Genomic DNA, 22,639 nt, shown 5'->3' on the forward strand with positions numbered 1-22,639 from the left:
TGCCTTCAGTTATAAAAAAAAAATCAAAAGAAAAAGTATATAGAACCAATAGGTTATCAGTCAAAAACTAAATAAAATCACATTAACTTATATTAATAATTAATTTTAAATTTTTTAAATTCAAAATTTAAAAAATTTAAAATTAATTAAGTAAACATAATTAAAACCTATAAAAACCTTCTTCTTTTCTCTCACATTAACCTACCCACCTCCAATGCAACAATCACACTCATAAACCTCTCTCTCACTGTCAGGTCTTCTCCGCCTCCCCACCGCGACCCGTTTCTCTTCTATCACCGACATCTGGTTCATCGAATTCACCGCGGATCACCGACATCTGGTTCGTCTGATTCGCCGCCGTCGACAAGAACCGCTTTTCTTTCGTGAACGAGATGTGTTATCTTTCATGAGCAGCAGTGGCGGTTCTGGATCAAACTATTCAGGTGGTGAGCCACTGCCACCTCCTTCTCCAGGCATAGCATTAGGCTTCTCAAAGAGCACTTTCACATATGAGGAGTTGGCGCGAGCAACCAATGGCTTCTCCGACGCCAACCTCCTCGGATCAGGTGGATTCGGGTATGTGCATAGAGGAATTCTTCCCAACGGCAAGGAAGTGGCGGTGAAGCAGCTAAAGGCTGAAAGTGGGCAAAGAGAGCGTGAATTCCAAACTGAAGTAGAGATAATTAGTTGTGTTCATCACAAACACCATATTTCTTTGGTTGGATATTGCATCACTGGGACCAGAGGCTGCTTGTTTATGAATTTGTTCCCAACAACACGTTGGAATTCCATTTACACGGCCGTTTTATCGTCAAGTGTTGTTTTTTGAGTTTTGGGATATTAGGTGTCGTTTTGATTATTAAAGAAACTGCAAACTACACACTTGACCTTAGCTAAAAAGAGTCTTTAAATAATTACAGAAATATAAAAAAACATCCATTTAATATAAAAAAAACATCCTAATACTTAACAAAAGAAATATCCAGTTATATTTTAGTAAAAATAATTAAATATCTATAAAATTAAAAAAATATGAAATTCTTAAAGAAATAGAAACATTCACATTTGCAATACAAAAAAATTCGAAAAATATATAAAAGAACATCCATTTAGTATGAAAAAGAAACATTCTGATACTTAGCAGAAGAAACATCCATATATATTAACTCGTAGAGATTTTGAACTCACACAAATGTATTTGGCTAATTTTTTGTTAATACACTTTTGATTCCCTAGCATTGCTCAAATCAAAACTCTTTCTCTGAACGGTGTTAACAAAAAAAACGAAGATTCTCTCTCTCTCAACGGTGGTGCATCCTTTCTCATCCTTTTTCACCTTAACACGTTCCTGCCGATGCCGCCATCCACACCGACGAATGTCCAGCCGCGTCTGTCGATTGTGTGGGTCGTTGTCACGGGCTCACGGCACCGCATCAACCCAGACCAGGAACGACTCCGTCGTAGCTAGCGTGTGCATTTTTCCGGACGTCGACGACGCAAGGTAAAAGGGTAACAAGTGTTTTGTCAATTGATACGTCCGTTACCCGCGTGGAAGTTCGTAAATGGAGTGCAATATCGTTCATTTTCAGTTGGTGATCACAATTCACAATTCATCTGTTCAAGCTTTTTTTTTCTATTTTTTGTTTCTTCAGTTTTATGGTTACATCAAATCATAAGACTCATGTGTTAAATTATACACTTTTTTTTAATAAAAATTAAATTGTTGGATGATCATAGTTGTTTTTTCTGTTTATTCATCATCTTCTTCTATTTTAATGGTCAATTTAGGATGATCATTTTAGTAGGTATGCGAATGGTTATTTTAATTTTTATGTAGATGATTATTTTGATTGGATTGAGTTTAGTTATATATAATTAAAATATTAGATGTTTAATTCATTAGGCATGTGGATGATTATTTTTATCCTTAATTAGATGGTTATTTTTACTAAGAGTGAGTAGCGTATAGCAAACCAAGTAGTGATAGTGAAATGGGATTATTATTGATGAAGGTGGGGTGGCTGTCGAATGAAAAATAAGAGAGTATTGGAGTGAAATGTTTTAGTAAATTAGGATTTCATATGGTTATTTTTTTGAAATAACTAACTAGATTTTTTAAAAAATTAAAATTTGAAATTAAAAAATTTAAAATTTGAGGTGAAATAATTGAATAAGAGTTTTTGAATTTATTATTTATCTTTATTGAACTAAATAACCGGCTCATTTGCACAGATTTTCAAGATTCTTCACTTTTGTGTGAATTTTGCATTGTGTTAGAGCTAAAATGTATAGGCTTTATTTTGCAACCTCAAATATTGTCTATTTAAAACTTTTAGAACTTGTGTTTACTAATATATGGGGACCAGCCCCAACTTCTTCTAGAAATGATTTTATTATTATATCATTTTTGCTGATGCATGCACTAAATTTACTTGTTTGTATTTATTAATCAATAATCTCAAGACTTTACAGTTTTTAAAAATTATAAGTTATTCATGGAAAAACAAACTAGATGCATTTTGAAGTCTTTACAAACTGATCAAGGCATGATGAAGTTCCTTTCCAAACTGTTTACTGACTTTTTTGCTAGCCAAGAAATTCAGTATAGAAGGCCATGTGTCTACACTCACCAACAAGAGAGTGTAGAAAGGAGACATAGACGCATAATAGAAGTTGAATTATCTCTTTTGATCACAGCATCTCTTCTGATGTCTTTTTGGAAAGATGCATTTTCTAGTGGTGCCTTCATCATTAATAGGCTTCCAACAAAAATTCTGCATAACAAAAGTCCCTTTAAAGCTTTGTTTGGAAGAATTCCAGATTAACATTTAATGGAAGTATATATTTGGGTGTATTTGTTTTCATTTTCTGTGACCATATAATAGAGTAAAGTTGGATTGCAAATATGAAAAGTCCATTTTCTTAGGATGTGATAATAAAAATAGAGGTTACAAATGCATGAATAAAACTGGTAAAATATATCTCCCTAGCTAGACATGTAATGTTTGATGAAAAAAAGTTTTCTTATGCTACTTTGTTTCATGATAATTGTTAGAGAATCATTACAATCAATTTAGATCAATTAGTATCGTCTATATTTATATATAGTATATCTGTATATTAATTGTAGGATTCTATGCCTTTATTACTCTGATTCATTTAGCACCTATAAATATCTCTTGTATATTTTATCTTTTATGACACTCAATAATACACTTTTCAGATTACTCTCTCAGTCTCTTGTTTCTAACATGGTATCAAGAGCTTAGGTTCTTTTTTCCATGAAAATTCGTTTATAGTCCTTTGTTTTTCCTCTTCCGGCAGTATTCTTTGGTCTCTCTTTTCATTCCTTTTTCGACGCTTTGGTTCGTCACCGCCTTGACCACCGCCTTCATCTCGTCGCTGAAGTTCAACGAGTCCAGCTTCGTCGCCAGAAACCACCGCACGCGCCGCCACGCCCCGTCTGAAGGTCGCCGTCCGTTTGTTTCCGATCAATACTTTGTGCTCACTTTTCGGGTCTCAACCGATGCTTTGGTTCGTCACCGCCGCCACCCTCGCCTTCTCCTTGTTGCAAGCTTTTCAACGCCACCGGAATTATCGCCGTCAAAAGCCGGACGCGCCGCCACGCGCCGCCCGAAGTTGCCTGTCCGCGTTCAGCCGTTCTCCTTCCAGACGCCTCCAGCACCGTTGGATCAGCACTCCAGATCCATGGCTATGCTTCTGCCACGTGTTATGCCACTGTTCTCCCGACCCGAGATCGACCCGCGGTCTCGACCCGCGCGTCCGACCCACTCCGTTCTTCTGCCTGCATGGCACCCCGCCCCGTCAGCCCTGATGTGTCCTACTCATCCAATCTCGTAGCGCCACGAGTTTCTTTTTACTGACGTGGCTGCTGACGTGTCCTCCGACGTGGCAGCTGACGTGGCAGACAGTGGGACCCTCCCTAAGATTTTTTGGTGAACTCTTTCCGATTCTGCACTCCGATTTTTCATTTTCTGCTCCGAAATTGCCGTTTTTCTCTCCTATATTTGATCTTTGTGACTACTATCATGGAAAAGCCAGATGTTTTTGCTGCCACTGCTAGAAAGGGTAAATTTTATCGACCCTGTAACTGTTCTGGGCACCTATTCCCCGACTGTCCTTCTGTTGAATGTCGCACATGTCACCAGAAAGGTCATATTAGCTACCATTGTTCACAGCTGTTCTGCCGTTACTGCAAGCTCTCGGGACATTTAATTACTGCCTGTCCTACTCGCCCACCACGTCCTGATCCACTCAACTCGTCTCCTGTCTCTCTATCTGATATTGCATCTCTTTTTCAGCGTCTTCTCTCTACTTCTGGTAATACCCCTGCTGCTTTTTTCACCCCTATAGGTAATTCTACATGGTACTTTGACTCGGGTTGCTTTAATCACATGTCTCCGTTGCATAATATTTTCTCGTCCATGTCTACCACTACAAATGGACCTTCTGTCAATACTGCAAATGGCTCCCTCTTGCATGCAACACACACGGGTTCTATATATCCCAGTCAACTCTTAATCTTCCTGATACTTATTATATTCCCAAATTAAACTTCAATCTTATTTCTGTTGGTCAACTTGTTAATATGGGTTTTGAAGTCACTTTTTCCATTTCTGGTTGTCGTGTACAGGATCCTCGGACTGGTCAAATCATCGGGACTGGACGTAAGGTCGGAAGGCTGTTTGAACTCGAGAATCTTCATATTCCTCCTGTGCCAAATCTCTGTGCTGCTTCTTCTCCCTATACCCTCCACTTATGGCATCAACGTCTTGCCCACACCTCCTTAGAAAGACTGCGTCCTCTTGTGTCTCAGGGTGTTTTAGGTCAGGTTCCAAATGAATCTTTTGATTGCATTTCTTGCCAAACTGCCAAACAACCTGCTTTATCTTTTCACAATAATTCATCTCTTACTTGCTCTCCTTTTGATCTCATTCACTCTGATGTTTGGGGCCCCGCTCCCACTGCCTCTATGGGCGGCGCTTGATACTTTGTCGTTTTCATTGATGATTATTCCCGTTTTACTTGGGTTTACTTGATGACTAATCGCCACGAGTTACCTCAGATCTATATCAATTTTGCTACTATGATTAAAACTCAGTTTTCCAAGATCATTAAGGTTTTTCGACGTGATAATGCTATGGAATACCGTGATTCCAAACTCTTAGCCTTTCTTGCAGAACAGGGTACTTTGTCTGAGTTTTCTTGTCCTGGTACGTCTCAACAAAATGGTCGAGCCGAACGCAAACACTATCACACTCTTGACTCCGTCCGTGCAATGCTCCTTTCTTTTTCGTGTCCTGAGCGTACTTAGGGTGAAGTTGTTCTTACTGCTGTTCATGTTATCAATAGACTCCCTTCTTCTGTTCTTGGTAATGTTACTCCCTTTGAGCGTCTTTATCATACCTCCCCAGATTATAGTTCTCTTCGAGTTTTCGATTGTGTATGTTTTGTTCTTCTTCAGCCTCATGAACATAGTAAACTTGAACCTCAGACTCGTATGTGTTGTTTCCTTGTTTATGGCACTGAACACAAGGGTTATCGTTGTTGGGATCCTCTCTCTAAACGTATTCATATATCTCGTCATGTTGTCTTCTGGGAGCACCACATGTTTTCTCGGTTCTCGTCCTTTGAGTCCATTCCTACTACTCAGTCACTGTTGTTTACTAACCCCAATGTTGATCTTTTTCCTAGTGATGATTCTACAGATTCTATCTCGAGTGACCCTCCACAGCCTCTTGTTCTTTCGCCTTCTCCATCTCCTGATGATTTCAGACCGAACGATGATCCTGCTCCTACCGTCATGCCTCCTCCTCCCACTCGTTCTTCTAGGGTAAGGAATCCACCTCCTCATCTTCTTGATTACCACTGCTTTTCTACTATCCTTCATCAACATGAACCTAAGTCATTCAGAGAAGCCTCCTCAAACCCGAGTTGGTAACAAACAATGCAAGAGAAAATACAGGCACTTGAAAAGGCACACACTTGGGATTTGGTTGATCCTCCTTCTGATCAGGAAGTTGTTGGCAGTAGATGGGTATACAAGATCATGACTCGCTCTGATAGATCTATTGACCGTTATAAGGCCCGCTTGGTTGCTCAAGGTTGTACGCAAGAGTATGGTATTGATTATAAAGAGACTTTTGCTCCTGTCGCTCGTCTTACGTCTATTAGAGCTCTTCTTGCCATTGCCACGGTTAAAAAATGGTCTCTCAGTCAGATGGATGTGAAGAATGCATTTCTTAATGGGGATTTGAAAAAGAAAGTCTATATGAAACCACCTCCAGGATATTCTTGTCCTTCTAATAAGGTTTGTCTCCTTCGCAAGGCACTTTATGGACTTAAACAAGCTCCTCGTGAATGGTTTGACAAGTTCAGCACTACCATATGTAGTCTTGGTTTTACTTCTAGCCCTCATAAGAATGCCCTCTTCATTCGTAAAAGTGAATGTGGAGTTGTTCTTCTACTTTTGTATGTTGATGACATGATCATTACTGGGGATGATGTTGATGGTATCTCTGATCTCAATGCCTCACTTCACCGTACCTTTGAGATGAAAGATCTTGGTTCTCTCAGCTATTTTTTTGGTCTCGAGATCATCTCCACCGATGATGACATCTATCTCTCTCAGGCTAAGTATGCTTCAGATCTTCTTGCTCGCGCTGGGATTACAGATAGTCGCACCGAGTCTACTTCTCTTGAGCCTAATGTTCGATTTACCCTTATGGATGGCACTATTTTGGATAATCCGACTCTCTATCGACAGTTAGTTGGCGGTCTCGTCTACTTGACTGTCACCCGACCAGACATCGCCTATCCGGTTCATGTACTTAGCCAGTTCTTGTCAGCTCCTCGTACTACTCACTATGCGGCAGTTATTTGCATTCTTCGCTACATCAAAGGCACTCTATTTCATGGCCTTTATTTTTTTGCCCATTCCTATTTGTCTCTTCAAGCTTACTCTGATGCTGATTGGGCTGGTGATCCCACTGATCGTCGTTCTACTACTGATTACTGTTTGTTTCTTGACGACGCTCTCATTTCTTGGCATGCTATAAAGCAAACGTTCACTGCTCGCTCAAGCACAGAAGCTGAGTACCGTGCTCTCGCTGACACCACTGCTGAAGTTATCTCGGTTCGTTGGCTTCTCGAAGATCTGGGTGCTCCTCAGTCGTCCCCTACTGATGTTTTTTGTGATAACCGCAGTGCTATTCAGATCATCCATAATGATGTGTTTCATGAACGCACCAAACACATTGAGATTGATTGTCACTTTGTTCGGCAACGTATCCTTATCGATGCTGTTCGTCTCATTACTGTTGGAACACTAGATCAGACTGCTGATATCTTCACGAAAGCTCATCACCCGACTCGTTTCCGGACTTTGTTATCCAAACTCAAGTTGGTATCCTTATCTCTCACTTGAGTTTGAGGGGGATGTTAGAGAATCATTACAATCAATTTTGATCAATTAGTATCGTTTATATTTATATATAGTATATCTGTATATTAATTGTATGATTCTATGCCTTTATTACTCTGATTCATTTAGCACATATAAATACCCCTTGTATATTGTACCTTTCATGACACTCAAAAATACACTTTTCAGATTACTCTCTCAGTCTCTTGTTTCTAACAATAATAATGATAACCAATATGTTAATTCTCTTACTACTAACAATTTTGTTTCTATTAATCCCGCGTTTTCACTTTTCAACAATCAAAACAGCATCCTCTACGCGTTCAATTGTAGAATGGAGCGCTTTTACACCCACGCGTACGCGTCATCTACGCGTGCGCGCCATTTTTGCATTTTGGCCTATTCACACGTCCGCGTCACTTACGCGTACGCGTGGCCTTCAGAATTTGAACTCGTGACACGTATGCGTGCGCGTGCGCGTTCATAGCAGCGCTAACTTTGAGAACGTAGCGCTCGACTTGAGAGCACTGTCCCATGCGTACGCGTCATCCATGCGTACGCGTGGTCTTCCAAAATGCCATTTCCACGCGTACGCGTCAGCCTTGCGTATGCGTGGTTCTTCAGAAATTTCACATCGACGCGTACGCGTTTCCCACGCGTGCGCGTCACCAATCGAAAATTTTCACTCCATTATCGCAGGCGCTCTTTGGAATGGAACGTAGCGTTTGCGCCAAAGGAGCACTCATCTTGTTTTAATCATGGGCCACGCTTTTAAAAGCGTGGTCTAAAACTCCAAAGCGTGCTCAAACTTTAAAATGTGTCCAGAATTCTTATTTTGAGCTTATTTTGCGCTTTCTACTTCTTTTCCTTCATCTCTTCACCTGTCATCAACCAAACAGATACATCAAAGCCTTGGCATAATCATCAAATCTTGTATCACTCATATTATCAACTAAATATTGCAAAAAAATCTCATAAAAATGCATAAAATCAACAATGTTTGATTGAATCAGGACAAGTATGAATTTCTCATCCAAGCACTTACTAATTTTCTAAAAATGCATGAAAACCAAGTAAAAACAGATAAAAATTGCTAGTAAGACATGCACAAAATGGCATGTCATCACATGCCACCATTCCAAACCTCCTCCATCAGATATTCTTTTCCTTTCCTCCCTCCCACCCAAAACCATCACTATATGTCACTTCTTTTTCTCCCTTTCTGCCACTAAACAACCGCCGCCTCTCTTTCTAAACCACCTCATCAGATCTTCTTTTCCTTTCCTCCCTCCCACCCAAAACCACCACTATATGTCACTTCTTTTTCTCTTTTTCTGCCACTAAACAACTGCCGCCTCTCTTTCTCCACTCTTTTCTCTTTCTCTTTTTCTTTGTTCCATGGCTATTTCATCACTGTTGTCGTGGCCCTCTGTCGTTGTTGCCTCCAGATCTGTCTTTCTTCCTCTCCCTCTTCGAGTCCTTCTCTCCCTTTCTCTGTCTTCGAGTTCGCCATTGTCGCATCTCCCTTTTTCTCTTCGAGATCGCCATTGTCGTCTATCTTTCTTGTCTCAATTTTTTCTTTTTTTTTTAACATAAGAGTTGTTGAATTGATTATTAAATAGAGTTTTTAATGTTATTAATTGAATTTGTTGTTGAAATTATTGAAATTTTCTATTATTTAAATTATTTATTTTTTATTATGAATGGTGATAGAGGAGAAAAATAGATGGTGATAGATGAAAAAGTTAGATGATGGTGGTGAAGGTAAATGATAGGGGTATCATGGACTTTTTAGTGTTTTATGTGTCTTGTGTATTTACTTTGCCAAACATAAGATATGTACATATGTATTTTGTGTGTCTTCTAAATTTATGTTTCAACGTCTTTGTCTCTTGGTATACACTAACCAAACGTAGCAAGGGTACATAGATATCTAATACACACCTAGAAGAGTTAGAAAGAATGCAAGTACATTGTACTGTTCAAAAACAAAAGATAACAAGACATGCATGTGACAGAATTAGCTCCAAAAATTGAAGATGCCAAGAGCATGTGCAAATTGCTAAGCAGCCTTAACTTGTCAAAGGGGAAACAAAATTTCTATACAAGTTAACACTAGCCGCTACATGAACAAGGAAGGAAAACTTCCCAAGATTATCCAAATAACAATGTAATTTGACGCAAATGCCAATTCCACATTGCAAGCTAAATTTTCAATTTATGAAAAATAAGCAACTATGATCTCTACATATGCTTATATGTAAAGAATTTTCCTCTGCACATTAGACTAACATTGGATGATCAGCAAAAATGCTGAGATTCTATTGGTACAATAGTGTATGACAGCAGCTCACTTATCTTCATCTTCATATGCATTACATCTACATCTACATCTTCATCTGCGACTTCGTCTTCGTCTTCATCTTCGTCTTCGCTGCAAATCTGTTTTTTTGGTGACTCACTACCATCCTGTTTGGTTGTTTCTTTTTCTTTAGTTTGAGTGGCTTTTTGAACATTATACATCTCAGCAACCTGTAAAAAGGGATTAAAGCATGTCAAAAGAATCAAATGTTTCCATTTGTTACTATTATTATAACATGAGAAATGCTCAAAACCTTGCACACATAAGTCTTAAGTTGACTAAACAAGCTCATCACAAAGCATTCTTCCCAACAGAGCAACAGATTATGAAACTAATTAACCGCAGTAGTTATCTAATTGATTAATTTTGTCAATTGACCTAATGCACCCAACTTGGATGCTACAAGTTTATGTAAGAACTTGTGAAGATTATACTTTACCTGCTCAGATGATGAGGCCTGCTCGGGTGTTTTGTCAGGTCGAACTCGAACTAGCCGTGGGAATCTAAGAGATATGCCCTTTAGGGGAGGAGGGGGGAAATACAGAGATACACCATTAAAGCCTGTCGATGAAAGTTAAATGCAGCAAGTACTAAAAATAGTAATAAAAATAAAGGACAAAATTCTGTTTTAGTCTCCGACGTTTGAGTTAAGTTCTAATTTTGTTTCTAACATTGAAATGTCAATTTTTTTTCACAAACGTCCTTGTCATATTTTAAGTCTTCTGGTTAAAACTAAAATTTTTTCTTTAAAAAATGTCCCTTTTCCTCCATCATTATCATCTTCTAGGCAGTGACCAACAATTGTAATTGTGGTTGGTGGCTGTAGCAGAGGTTGTAGTGATTTGGTAGTAAAAATGATAGAAGAATAAGGAAAAAAAAAAGATAATAATAGAGGGAAAAGGATATTTTCGGAAGAAGTTTTAATTTTGACTATAGACAAAAATAGAACGAAATAAGACGTTTCGGAAAAACTCAGACATTTCGAAGATACAAAATTAAGATTTAACCCAAATGTTAGAGACTAAAACAGTATTTTACCCTAACATGAATAACCAAAACGAGAAACCAAAAATTGTAATGTTTTTATAATCAATTAATTGTTTCTACTTTCTAGTACCTTATCTGAATCTACTATGCCCACTGCAGCTCGGTGAACTGGGCTGATGGTCAAATCTGCAGCTTTCACCTCCCATACCTGAATAAATAAATAAGATAATACATGATCAGAAGTATTCCCTACAAGTTAAATTGCGATATAACACTATACTTAAGGAAATATAGTTTAAGTGCTACTTATCAATGGCATATAGTACAGTAATAGAAAATGACCTCATATCTTCCATGTAAGCAATAGAAAGAAGTGTGCAGTATTCCAATAATGGCAAACGACAACTCATTGACAGAACTAGAGAACAAGAACAAAATTACCAAGGGCATACAACACTCTTACCTCGCTAGCTTCAAACCAGACATCAGGCTTCATTTTATCTCCATATCGATAGTATCGCTGAAAATCACTAGTAATATTAGGCAGGATTCAAACCAGGTTCAAAGAGGAACAAGAAATGGAGGTACCTTTGGCCCAGGAATCACTTGAGAACCAAGACTTTTAGAACGCTCTTCGAGCACTTCTTCAGTAAATCCTGTTCCTACTCAGTAAAAATTTCAAAATATAAGACAATTAATTTTAAGAAACAAAGGAACTCAACAGTGACTTAACAACATCCGATCACTCACCAATCTTACAAATACTTTGAAATTCTTCGTTATTGTAGTCATAGCAAGCAAGAAGAAAAGCACCATAGACTCCTACAAGACATCATTCAGCTTTCATTTCAAACCACTTTGAGCTCAGTCTGCAATATAGCATTATGTAGAAAATTCCTATGGCATACATGATATTGACAAGACAACATTGGAGGTAGCTGTTCTGCAATTAATAATAAAAGTAACATACAATACAGGCATCAGCATATCATGAAGAGTATACTTTATGATCACCTGTACGTTTCCCACGTCCGTGGAATGCAGCTATAGGTACCAAATCCATCGAGTCCCCTATGCTGCACATTAGAGAGAATGAATAAACAGAAATCCAGTAAAATTTAAGAGACTTAAGAAGTTAAATATTACACCCTTACTTATCCAGATAATCTTTCTTCAGTTTTAGCCAATTGTTTGACCGATTGGAAGGTTCATATGTAGAATCTTCATTTAAAGTTTTAATGATTAATCCCTCACAGCTGCAATTCAAGGGACAAGCCAAATGACAAAATTAAACATAAAATTGGGTTATGGAAAAATAGAAGTGATGAAATTTCTAAACAATTAAAATTAAATAGAATCAATAGGAGACCTTGATCCAACAGCTTTGTCGAGAAATTTCTGAATTTCCTCAGTGTCATTTGATGTTATTGCCGTTGCATACTGAAAAACTCCAGTTTCTTCTTCAAAAGAGGCATAAAGATGCTGCAATGAGAAAACAAGCACTTGTCAACATATTGTTCTTTACTTCTTGTTTATACAAGAACTCAAGAAGCCTATTAAAAGTGAGGCATAAAAGTTCACAGCATCTACATGAGATTCACAACTTTGGAACTTTTAAGAAACAGCATAGAAAAGTGATCCACTTGACCTCCCCAGAAAGCAAAAAGTCTTGCCAAACTCTTTAGTTCGAATTGGATTCCACTTCATTGTGTGAGTATTTACTAAAAGGGCATAAGCTATTGGTATTGGTCAATGCCAAATCTTTCAACTAAAGTACACCTGCCGAAGTACTACATTTAATTTCAATCCAACACACCTCTGCATCGCCTGCACAATATTCTGGCTCAAAGCCATCCATCCCCATGAGAATATATTTATAGACCTCAGTTTGACAACTGACAGTACTTGTGGAACCAAATCCTTATCACTAAGTTACAACCTCTTAGCAATGCATTAGCCTAACACAAGAACTGCATAGTATATTTAGTTATATCCATGTAAAGGTGTGCCAAGACAAGACACTAACTCAACCTAGACTTTACAGTGAATGTACTACTTATTGATGCCTTAAAGTTTTGTCTTAAACACCAGAATAACATCTTAGGGTTTGACCTTCAGCTAACCTTATAATAATATATTTACAAGATAAAGGAGACAATAAAATGAAACCATCGGCAGAGCAGAGATAAAAGTTGTACCTCTCTACGGATTTTCAGGTTATCCTGAAGAAGTACTCGGCCATTAAGATACAGTATATCAAAAGCAAATATGCAGACATCAACCTTTATATTATCCACAGATACATTTTTACGAGGCCGAGTAGTAAGATCCTGTCAAGATATTAGGTCATAAACATAAGTCCAATCTCAACTACTTACATAAAATAAAAGTAATTGCATCATCTAGACAGGTAAGACAGCATAGAGGCGATTATTAGCACAAAAGAATGTATTACCCACACAGAAAAGAACCAGCATGAAGTGTACCTGGAAAGGACGGATGGTCTGTTTCTCACGATTATATCCAACAATTTCACAATCAAGAACAAATGATGATACAGTTGATTTCTTTAACCTGCTCATTGATGGCAAATATCAAAATCAATTAAGTTGAAGAAATTTTAGAAGCAGTTGGTGCAATGATTTCAATGTAATCATAACAAAGAATGTTGATAATAGAAGTATTAATGATGACCCAAAAAAATGTTACTAGTCCTCAATTATAATATTTCCAACTCAGTTTTCTTCACCTTGAAATTGCAGCAACAACATCAGGAAACTTCCCAGTATTCCGCTCAGCATTTCTACTATAAATCTCAACTGAACCATTTTCCATGTAATGTACCTGTCTCAATAAAGTTAATGTTATTGCACATATATAAATAGATACTACTGTGCAGTATATTTCCAACAGAAAATTTGAACATGAAATTGTCACCTGGGCACGCTCTCCATCATACTTGTATTCACAAGTAAACTGCACATCTTGCAATGAATTTAGAATATCAGAGATACCCTTCCTCGGTTTTGACAGCATAGGTCCAACTGGAATACCAGGAGTAAAATTACATGTTGATGGAAGTTTCCATACACCATGTGTAAGAAGTGCAGATACTATTTCGTCGTAGACAGGTAGAACAGAATAGACTTGTTTAACAATTTTTACAGCCTGATGAAAAAAAGAAACCAGAAATAAACAAAAAGGAAATAAAGAAAGAATCGCTTCACTAGAGTGGTAGAGCCTATAACTTAATACATAAGAACCACGAAAACGTTGTATCATCATATAGTGCTGAAATGCTAATGCAACCCACAATAGACATCGTCAGCACTCCAGCCTCACAAGAATGAGCTTTGTATACTGATTAACTCCTTGCACCTTGTAACACCCAAACCAAAAGACAAACTCTTTGCATCATATTTCCCAAATCTCAACAACCACAATGAGATTAACTTACCTCTTCCAAAGGAGACTTAATACCAGCAGGTGGTTTAGAATGTTCTTCACTCTGTACTGCTGCTTGGCCTAATGCAGCTAAGAGAGTTTGCTCAGCCACACCAATCCGCAATTTTCCCTAGAAAACAAACCCACAGTGTGATTAATATTTAATATGGAGAAGTAAGCCTTCTGTATTTTTTCAATAAAGCAAAGCTTCAACCTGTAGAAAACGGATAAGATATTTAGGTTCGCAGTCAGTTGCAGCAACAAGAAGTGCCTTTATATGATTCTTTTTCTTCATTTGACTGTCTCTTCCAGATTCCTGTATACATTAGAAGTAAGGACAAATTGAGGGAATCCTACCAACATTCAGCTCTCAACCAAATAAATAATAATAATGAAAAAATCTTCCTTGTCTTTCATTCTCTTACAAGATACGAAATATGCCTATTAATATCCAACATAATCACCAATTAGAGAAGAATTGACCTAAAGACCAAAATACATAAAAATCTTTAATTAGTCATGATAGAAAACAAGCCTCTTCCAACCATGATTCAGTATCAACAAATGAGTTGAGATATGGACAATATTCCGGAAGGATGCTAATAAGTCAAGTTCCAATATTTTAAATATAAGAATAGGATCGGATCAGGATTTTTGTTGTTTCTCAGGTGTTTGAAAGAAAATTAAACCTCTAGAAAAACACTAAACACTAACATGTCCCTACATCTTATAACAAAGCACGAGCTTGAGAAAGAGGGAAGGTGTTGAAAACCTTGGCAATGCTAATTGCACAACATACAAATATGACAAAATTTCACCTTGGCAATAAGACGGAAGGTGTTGAAAACCTTCCTAATAGTCAGAGCCTCAGGCTTCCGCATCATGGACTGAGATGAACGGCATTCCTTGGCAACTTTTCCCAAATCACCCTCGTCCTGCCAAGAACAAACAACAAGAAAACATTCATCCTAAAGCAAAATGGCAACTCATCAAACAATCCCCATTGGGAAAGAGACAGTCAAAGACTACAAAACCCAAAAGAGTCACCTGATACAGCTTCTTGATTTTGGATTCAGTTCTTCCAGTTGCCTCAGCAAGTGCCTTAATAATGGAAGTCTCGCCAATTCCCAATTCCAGCCCTTCATGCGCCGGAGCAACCCTACCATGCATTTAAACTAACTTAATTTGCATCCAAAGCACTTTAAAATAATACAGAATCTTAAAATGAAAGTTAAATTTCACAACTTTTGAATGAAAATGACACTCTTGGAATTAAAACACTTACCTCTTCGCCAAGAGATAAATCAGAGGCACAAGATCCTCAGGGGTAGAGTATATCACAGTCTTCATCAAATTGCACGCAATATCTGTCATCTTGATTCTGCCAGGCTCCAGAGAAATCATGTCAAGCGCCAACGCCAGTAACGAGAACGGCACAGGCGTGCCCTTCTCCCAACAAGCCACTGAGCTAGGATCGAATTTCGAAGGCTTCGCCGTCAGCTGCGGAACGCGCTTCTTCAGCTCCTGCAAGGCAGATGAAGAAGACACGTGGCGAGTCTTGGTCGGAGGAGGGCCTTCTTTCTCCGGTTCTTCATTAGGGTTTAGCGTGGAGGTTGGAGTGGGGAGAGTGGAGGATGAAGGTTTTCGCTTCTTGGAAGAAGAAGCAGTTGGTTGCTGCGACTGCTCGGATTTCTTCTTCTTGGCAGCGGCGGCGGCGGCGGCGCGAGCACCGGACATGAGAGCGTCGAAGGCGGAGGGTGGTTTGGTCATTGTGCGGCATAAAAAGAATAAAAAGAATATTTTTTAAATAATAAATTAAAGAGCCAATAAAATATTTGTAAAATGTGTACAATGCGCTGCTTATTTAACCCAATATGAATTAAAATAAAAATTACTCACGAAATAATAAATTTAAAAACTCTTATTCAATTATTTCCTATCAAATTTTAAATTTCAAATTTCAAATTAAAAAAAAAAATACTGTTAGTTATTTCAAAAAAATAACCATCACTCCAATACTCTCTTCTTTTTCAAGTGACAGCCACCCCACTTTCATTAATAATCATTTGCCACACGCCACTCACCCTTAATAAAAATAACTATTCATTTAAGGATAAAAATAATTATCTGCATATCTAATGAATTAAACATCTAACATATTTTAATTATACTAGTAAAAAATATTTTTTAATTTTATATTTAACTTTTTAAATTTTTTTAATTTTATTATTTTTTTAAATTATTAATTTATATTTTTATTATATTACCTTACTATATCAAACACTATTCTTTCTCTTACTATTATTCTCTATACACATACCTGTCATTATCTCATCGTCATTATTATATTATCTTATTATCCTTTCTCGTTTTTTCTTATAACCATCTATTCTGTTAACTTTTATGAGTGGTTGAAGTTTTGTTAAAAGAAGTAAGACATAGAGCGTTTAATTTTTTTTTTCAATTATCAAAATTTGATATAAGTAATCCTAAAAAAATAATATCAAAATATATTATTTTCAACTAAAATAATACATAATTATAAGTTTTTTAACTAATAATTATAAATGTAAGTTGTAATTTAATATAGTAATTTGGGACAGAAGACAGCCATTGCTATCTATATTTGACTGCTACTATATAAGTTTCACATTTATTTTATTGTGCACATTAATTAAAATGTATTATTTTATTTTACATGTTTTGAAATAATGCCAGTATTATAAGGATGAGATTAATTTTTATAATCTAACGTGAATTTTTTTATTATTTTGTTTGTCATTTGAATACTATCCATAAAAAATAGTTACTTAAAGTGAAACACTATATAAAGAGAGACAGAAAATCTTTAGATTTATCATTCTAGTTTGCTTCTTATTAATCCTTACTTAATAAGTTATTAATAGTGAAACATTATTTGATGGTGGTGAATTTTTGTAATTAGTTACAAAATTTTAACTTTCTCTTTCTCTTTCTGTCTCTCTCTACCATTTTAGACAAAATCAATTTTATTAATAAAAAGTTTTTTAAGTTTAGAATATTTTTAACTTCTTATATAATAATCAGATTTAATAAATTACCAAAATTCAAACCTATTTTCTTGAATTATTTCTTGATCATATAATTGAAATTGTTTAAACAGGAGATCTTTAGACTCTAAAATTTTCAAAATAAAAAATATAATAAAATAAATTAGAAAATCTAATAAAATAAAATAGTTTAAAAAATAGAATATATATAAAAAAATAATAAATTAAAACTTACATGGTCCATGAGATAGAAAAGTAAATAGAAAAATAAAGAGAAGAAAATAATCATTAAGGTTAAAACAATAAAAAACGTATAAGACAATTCTTAACTTACCACATTTAAATAATATATGTCTATCTAATAATCAATAAAAAATAATATTATTTAATGTAAAATAGATTAAAAATAAAAAAGAGATTAACAAAATCAATTAATAAATTTCTTATCTTAAGTCACCAAATTATTTGAAAAAGTAATTAACAAAGTTCTTATATTACTATATTTATTGTGTTATATATCGAACTAAAATCAATAAAAAATAATATCATCTAATATAAAATAGATTACAAATAAAAAAAGAAATTAACAAAATATGCATGAGAATTTTTTATTCTACCATTGGTAGATGTAGATATTTTTGTATCTTTTATATGTTAACTATATGACAAACAAATAATATTAAATTAATTAATTTTTTTGTAATATAATTTAAAAAATTAATAAATGTCAAATCAAGTACTCTATATAATTAAATATCAAACTCAATACTCTACATAATTAATAGTTTAGATAGTTTAAGAAATTAACATATTAATGTTTTTAAGCCAACTTTCTTGCGTCTTGTATATATGCCCCTCAAATTAGGGGTGTACATGGCCCGACCCGACTGGAAGATCCGGCCCGGCTCCGAACACTTTAGAGACTAATTTGGTATGATTTCACCGGGTTTAGGGTCGAGTAAGGGTCTCAAAAATAGACCCGGTCATTATTTCAGGTCGGGTCCATGCCATTACTCGGGTCACCCGAAATCAACCCGGTAGCCCGATCATCATACACAATTAATATTTTTTGTATTAGTAATGGATGATGGCTATTCTTATGTGGAATTTAAGTATTGTAAACCTTAATATTTTGTGTTATTAGTTATTATAAGACTATAAGTTAATGTTTTATGTTTAAAATGCATAAGATTTTATACTAATCAATGCATAATATTTTGTTATTTGTATTGATTTAAATATTTGGTGTTATTAGACAATATTAATATTGATTATGGTTATGCTTTAATTTTAGAGAAGAGTTGGTTCTTGTTATATTTTTCTAAGTGAATTTTACCATGTCAAATAATGGTTGGAATCTTGAAAATTTGGATATTTTCACATGCTAGCTTATAAGAAGGTATCAAGGTAATGTAATATTAACGGCCCGATTTTCACCTGATATAATCGTGACCCGAAAGTGTATAGGTTTCATCGGGTCTAGGGTCGAATTCGAGCTAATGAATATGCCCGGTATATATTTCGGATCGGGTCTGAATCACATCAAACTCGGTTTTCACCCGACCCATGCACACTCCTAACTCAAATAAATTGGCCAATATTCAAAACAAATAATACTATAGTAGACAAAATTAATAATTTAATTTAGTTTTAAAGTAAATATTTATGTACTCAAATAACAAATATAATACTTTACATAATCAATATTTTAGAAAATAAAAAATATTACAAAGCAATTAAAAAAAAATAAGTTAACCAAATATTTATAGGACTTTTTTTCATTCAATCGTTAATAGGTAAAGATATATCAAAAAATAAAAATACATATCAAATAAAAAAATCGTTTTCTTTCTACATCGAACTGATAAGATAAAAAAAATTTGTTTCTTTTTACATTAAATTTATTAAAAAAAGAGATATAATACTATTTTTATATGTAAAAACGCAAGGTTCTGAAAATCGAACCGATCATCGAACCGTTCTAGCTACTGATTTGATAGTTTATTAGTTTAACCAGTTCGATCGTAGTTCAACCGAAAAACCGTTTTATAATAAAAGAATAAAAAAAATAAATAAACCCCCTTAAAACATAAACCAATAGCATCATCTCATTCAAATACAAACTATAAATATCCCTACAGAAAAGATAAAATACAGGCATACCTGTGTTGTTGAAATAATGACAGGATTCTTCATTAATTCAAGAGAAACAGGACATCGAAAATCATTAAGATAACAGGCGTCTGATGATTCCTTTCATTTGCGACTTATTTTCTGGATTTTGAAGAATGGCCCTTTCCTCCTACAGTATCATACACAACTAGATTTTCAATTTGAACATAATTTTTTATCTTCTTCAATAGCATGGACATCTTCTGAACTGAGCAAGAACTAGCTCAACCTTGATTCATAGATAGAATTAAACAACATGAGCAAATAGTGGCATTGATTGAGCTGAGTAATGAGTAAGATCACTATGATGCAAATATACACCAACCTGCTCTTTAATTTCATCGTTTTTGTGCATTAATATAATACCAATTATACCATATATGATGATATTATTTTAGCCAGAAGGCTCTCGAACCTTTATTTTAATGTTTTACTAATTATTATTATTTTATATAGTCAAAGCTTCACACCACCTCAGTTTTGAAGAACTTAGTCATAATTTGGTCCCTCTCAAAACTTGCAAAAGATTAAACCTCTCTTTGAAAATTGATGGATTATTTGGGAAAAAAATAAATTGAATTAAAGGGGAGATTAGAATAACTAACCATGAAAATCTTACTGCAATCAGCAGCGAAGGTAAGGAAATCCTTGGCAGCTTGAAGAGTGTCTCTTAAGTGAAGCGTAACTTTGAAAGTGTTGCGAGCGATAAGAGCATAATTCAAGTCTCAACAACAATTATAGTTTAAAAAAGAAATTAATACCTAGAACTAGATGCTAGAGCAGAGCAGATCAGCAGCAAGAAGGGGAGACGGGGATAGGGCACGACCAAAGGACTGACGCGGTGGAATAGAGCTGGCGCCGGCAGAACAATGGCTACGCGACAGAGGCAGGAGGCGAGGCGAGGCTAACTATGGTGGATTGGTGGTTTCGAAGCTCAAGCATGGCTGCACGATGGAGGGGAACCACGTTGCGATGGTGGCTTCGAAGCTCCAAGCTGCGACGGCGGCGGTGGCTTGCTGGTGGCTGGAGGAAAGTGAGGGAGGAGCTCAATGATGATGAGAGGAAGGGTGATGGCCTGATGGGAGTGTTGCACGTGTTTGCCGTTTTGGAGAGTTAGGGTTGAGACGTTGGGTAATTGGGTAGGGTTCCTCAACCCAAACGGTGGCGTTTTGGTAAAATTCAAAAAACCGGGTTACGGTTCGGTTCAATCGACCGATTCCCGGCCAGTTCGACGGGTCAATGACGATTTTTTAATTATCTGATTTTGACATCTATTCGAACCGTTTTTTCTATCGGTTCGTGGTTCCACCGGTTCGACCGACCGGTTCGAACCAGTTTTTCGAATATTAACTAAAAAATTTAGAATAAATTAAAAAGACAGAGGAATTACTGAAAATATAGATTAGATAAGTAAATTAAAGAGAACAAAAAAATATAAGTGGATGTCATACGCGTGAAAGCAATAACTGCTGTAAAATCATCCACAATTTGCAACTGAAGGCAATGGAAGATGATGGAAGCGAGGGTATTGAAGAAAGGAGAAAAACGAACAAAAAAAAAATACAGAAAAGTAGAAATCAAATTAACATAAAATTAAACAATAAAGTATGAAGATGGTGAAGAATGTGAAAATATTGATATTCATTTTCGTCAATTTTTTTATTTATTAGCAATTTCGTTTGTATTTTTTAAGAGTAAAAAGAGTAATTTAATTTAATTGAGGGTTAGTATGACTGATGTTGGAACAGTTTTTTATTGAAAGGGAGTTAGTTTTTAAATTGAGTATGTAGTAGTAGCAGTTTTTTCCGTTTTAAAATATGCCGTGGGTTGATAGTAAATTTATTGTTTAACCAACAAATAAACAGAGGTAAAATAGGAAGAAAAAAATTGGATACCAAATTTTTTTTATTCCCATTATACATTGGTATAGTCTAATATATAAGATAAATGATATTGTGGTAGATAAAATTAATGATTTTATTTTATTTTAGAAAAAATGTTTATGTACTCAAATTTCAAATATAATATTCTACCTAATCAATAATTTAAAAAATTAAAAAAATATTATTGCAAAGCAATCTAAAAACAATAAGTTAACAAAAATATTTATGAAATTTTTTCATTCTATAGATAAAGACATGTAAACAAAAATAAGAATACATAATAGATAAAAAAATATTTTTTTTAAATCAAATTGATAAGATAAAAAGCAAACAATTTTTTTACATCAAATTGATAAGAAAAAAAAGACAAAACTATTTTTTACCTGAAATATTAGGAATAAATTTAAAAAATAAAAGAATGACTAAAAATATAAATTAAATAAGTAAATTGAAGAGAAAGAAAAATGTAAGTGAAAGTTATGCGTGAAGCCAAATTAAATTTACAACTACAGCGGATGGATGACGTCATACAATTGAGGATGTTGAAAAAACGAGAATGCGGATATTATCGAGCAATAGTGCTCGATCTACAATTGTACAAAAAATAGAAACTTTAGATTTAAAAATGAAATAAGATAAAGAGTATTTGTCTTTGAATTTTCTTTTAAAAATTAATTATTTACATTCAAAAATAAAATAAACCGTGAATATAAAATACCAACCACTTATACCTATTATTTGAACCATTATCGTGTTTATTTCTATATTTTTCAGGTAAAATATAGATACCTATATTTAACAATGGAGCGTATGAATTGTATCAACTCCTTTGTCAAATGATATTTGCACGTAATTATTAATTTGTTGAATTCTCTCTTTCTTAGTAAATGCATGTCAGAACCAAAAAATAGCAAGACGCAGAAAAAAGAGTCGACAACAGTCAGAAATATTTGTAAGTGGAGCAGTTATTTAATTTCCTCACGATTGCAGTAGTTATTTAACTCTTTTGTGGATTAATGACTTTTTTTTTAATTAAGAAACAAAAATGTATTATTACTATTTTGTCCATAAATTTGATTTGTAAAATAAATTATTTGAGGATAAATTATGTCTATAAAAATTGGACACCAAACTCTGATATTAACTTTATATATTGGTATAGATATTATTATTTACCGTATAAATTAAATAAAAAATTATTAATATTTTAAATAAATATTTTATACAACTGCCATATAGAATTCACTGAATAGTAAAAAAGAATTAAACAACAAACTCTCATATTCCTTGGTATATTGTTATTTTGTTATAGGCTCAT

General features: G+C 35.0%; 1 protein-coding gene across 9 annotated transcripts; it reads right to left on the reverse strand.

Annotated features, from left to right (window-relative positions):
• Window positions 1–9,456: 9,456 nt before the first annotated feature.
• Window positions 9,457–20,579, reverse strand: LOC112748041 (DNA ligase 1-like). Of its 9 annotated transcripts, none has more exons than XR_003174976.3 (20): window positions 20,200–20,579; window positions 20,044–20,123; window positions 15,523–19,568; window positions 15,285–15,396; window positions 15,056–15,172; window positions 14,452–14,553; window positions 14,251–14,367; window positions 13,731–13,961; window positions 13,543–13,637; window positions 13,280–13,367; window positions 12,992–13,123; window positions 12,163–12,275; window positions 11,948–12,049; window positions 11,808–11,869; window positions 11,544–11,615; window positions 11,382–11,455; window positions 11,257–11,313; window positions 10,924–11,001; window positions 10,246–10,367; window positions 9,457–9,976 (listed from the first exon to the last, which is right to left on the reverse strand). XR_003174976.3 is itself a non-coding variant. In XM_072217567.1 (20 exons), the coding sequence occupies exons 3-20, from the start codon at window positions 16,005–16,007 to the stop codon at window positions 9,746–9,748; spliced, it is 2,346 nt and encodes a 781-aa protein (XP_072073668.1). In that variant the 5' UTR covers window positions 16,008–19,568; window positions 20,044–20,123; window positions 20,200–20,579; the 3' UTR covers window positions 9,457–9,745. The 9 variants fall into 9 exon arrangements, 2 of the variants coding, with proteins under 2 accessions (XP_072073668.1, XP_025652033.1); XR_003174977.3 differs by having other exon boundaries at window positions 10,246–10,323; window positions 11,257–11,323; XR_011872757.1 differs by having other exon boundaries at window positions 11,257–11,323.
• Window positions 20,580–22,639: the final 2,060 nt, after the last annotated feature.

Source organism: Arachis hypogaea, chromosome 15, assembly GCF_003086295.3.
Source record: "Arachis hypogaea cultivar Tifrunner chromosome 15, arahy.Tifrunner.gnm2.J5K5, whole genome shotgun sequence".
Classification (NCBI taxonomy): domain Eukaryota; kingdom Viridiplantae; phylum Streptophyta; class Magnoliopsida; order Fabales; family Fabaceae; genus Arachis; species Arachis hypogaea.

What these genes read in the sequence shown, in the direction of transcription:
- LOC112748041 (XM_072217567.1), bottom strand. Translation starts at nt 16,007, where the DNA reads ATGACCAAACCACCCTCCGCCTTCGACGCTCTCATGTCCGGTGCTCGC. An exon ending in TTAAGTCTCCTTTGGAAGAG is followed by an intron (nt 13,962 to 14,250) that starts GTAAGTTAATCT and finishes TTTTTTCATCAG; the next exon opens with GCTGTAAAAATTGTTAAACA. An exon ending in AAGTGATTCCTGGGCCAAAG is followed by an intron (nt 11,314 to 11,381) that starts GTACCTCCATTT and finishes AGTGATTTTCAG; the next exon opens with CGATACTATCGATATGGAGA.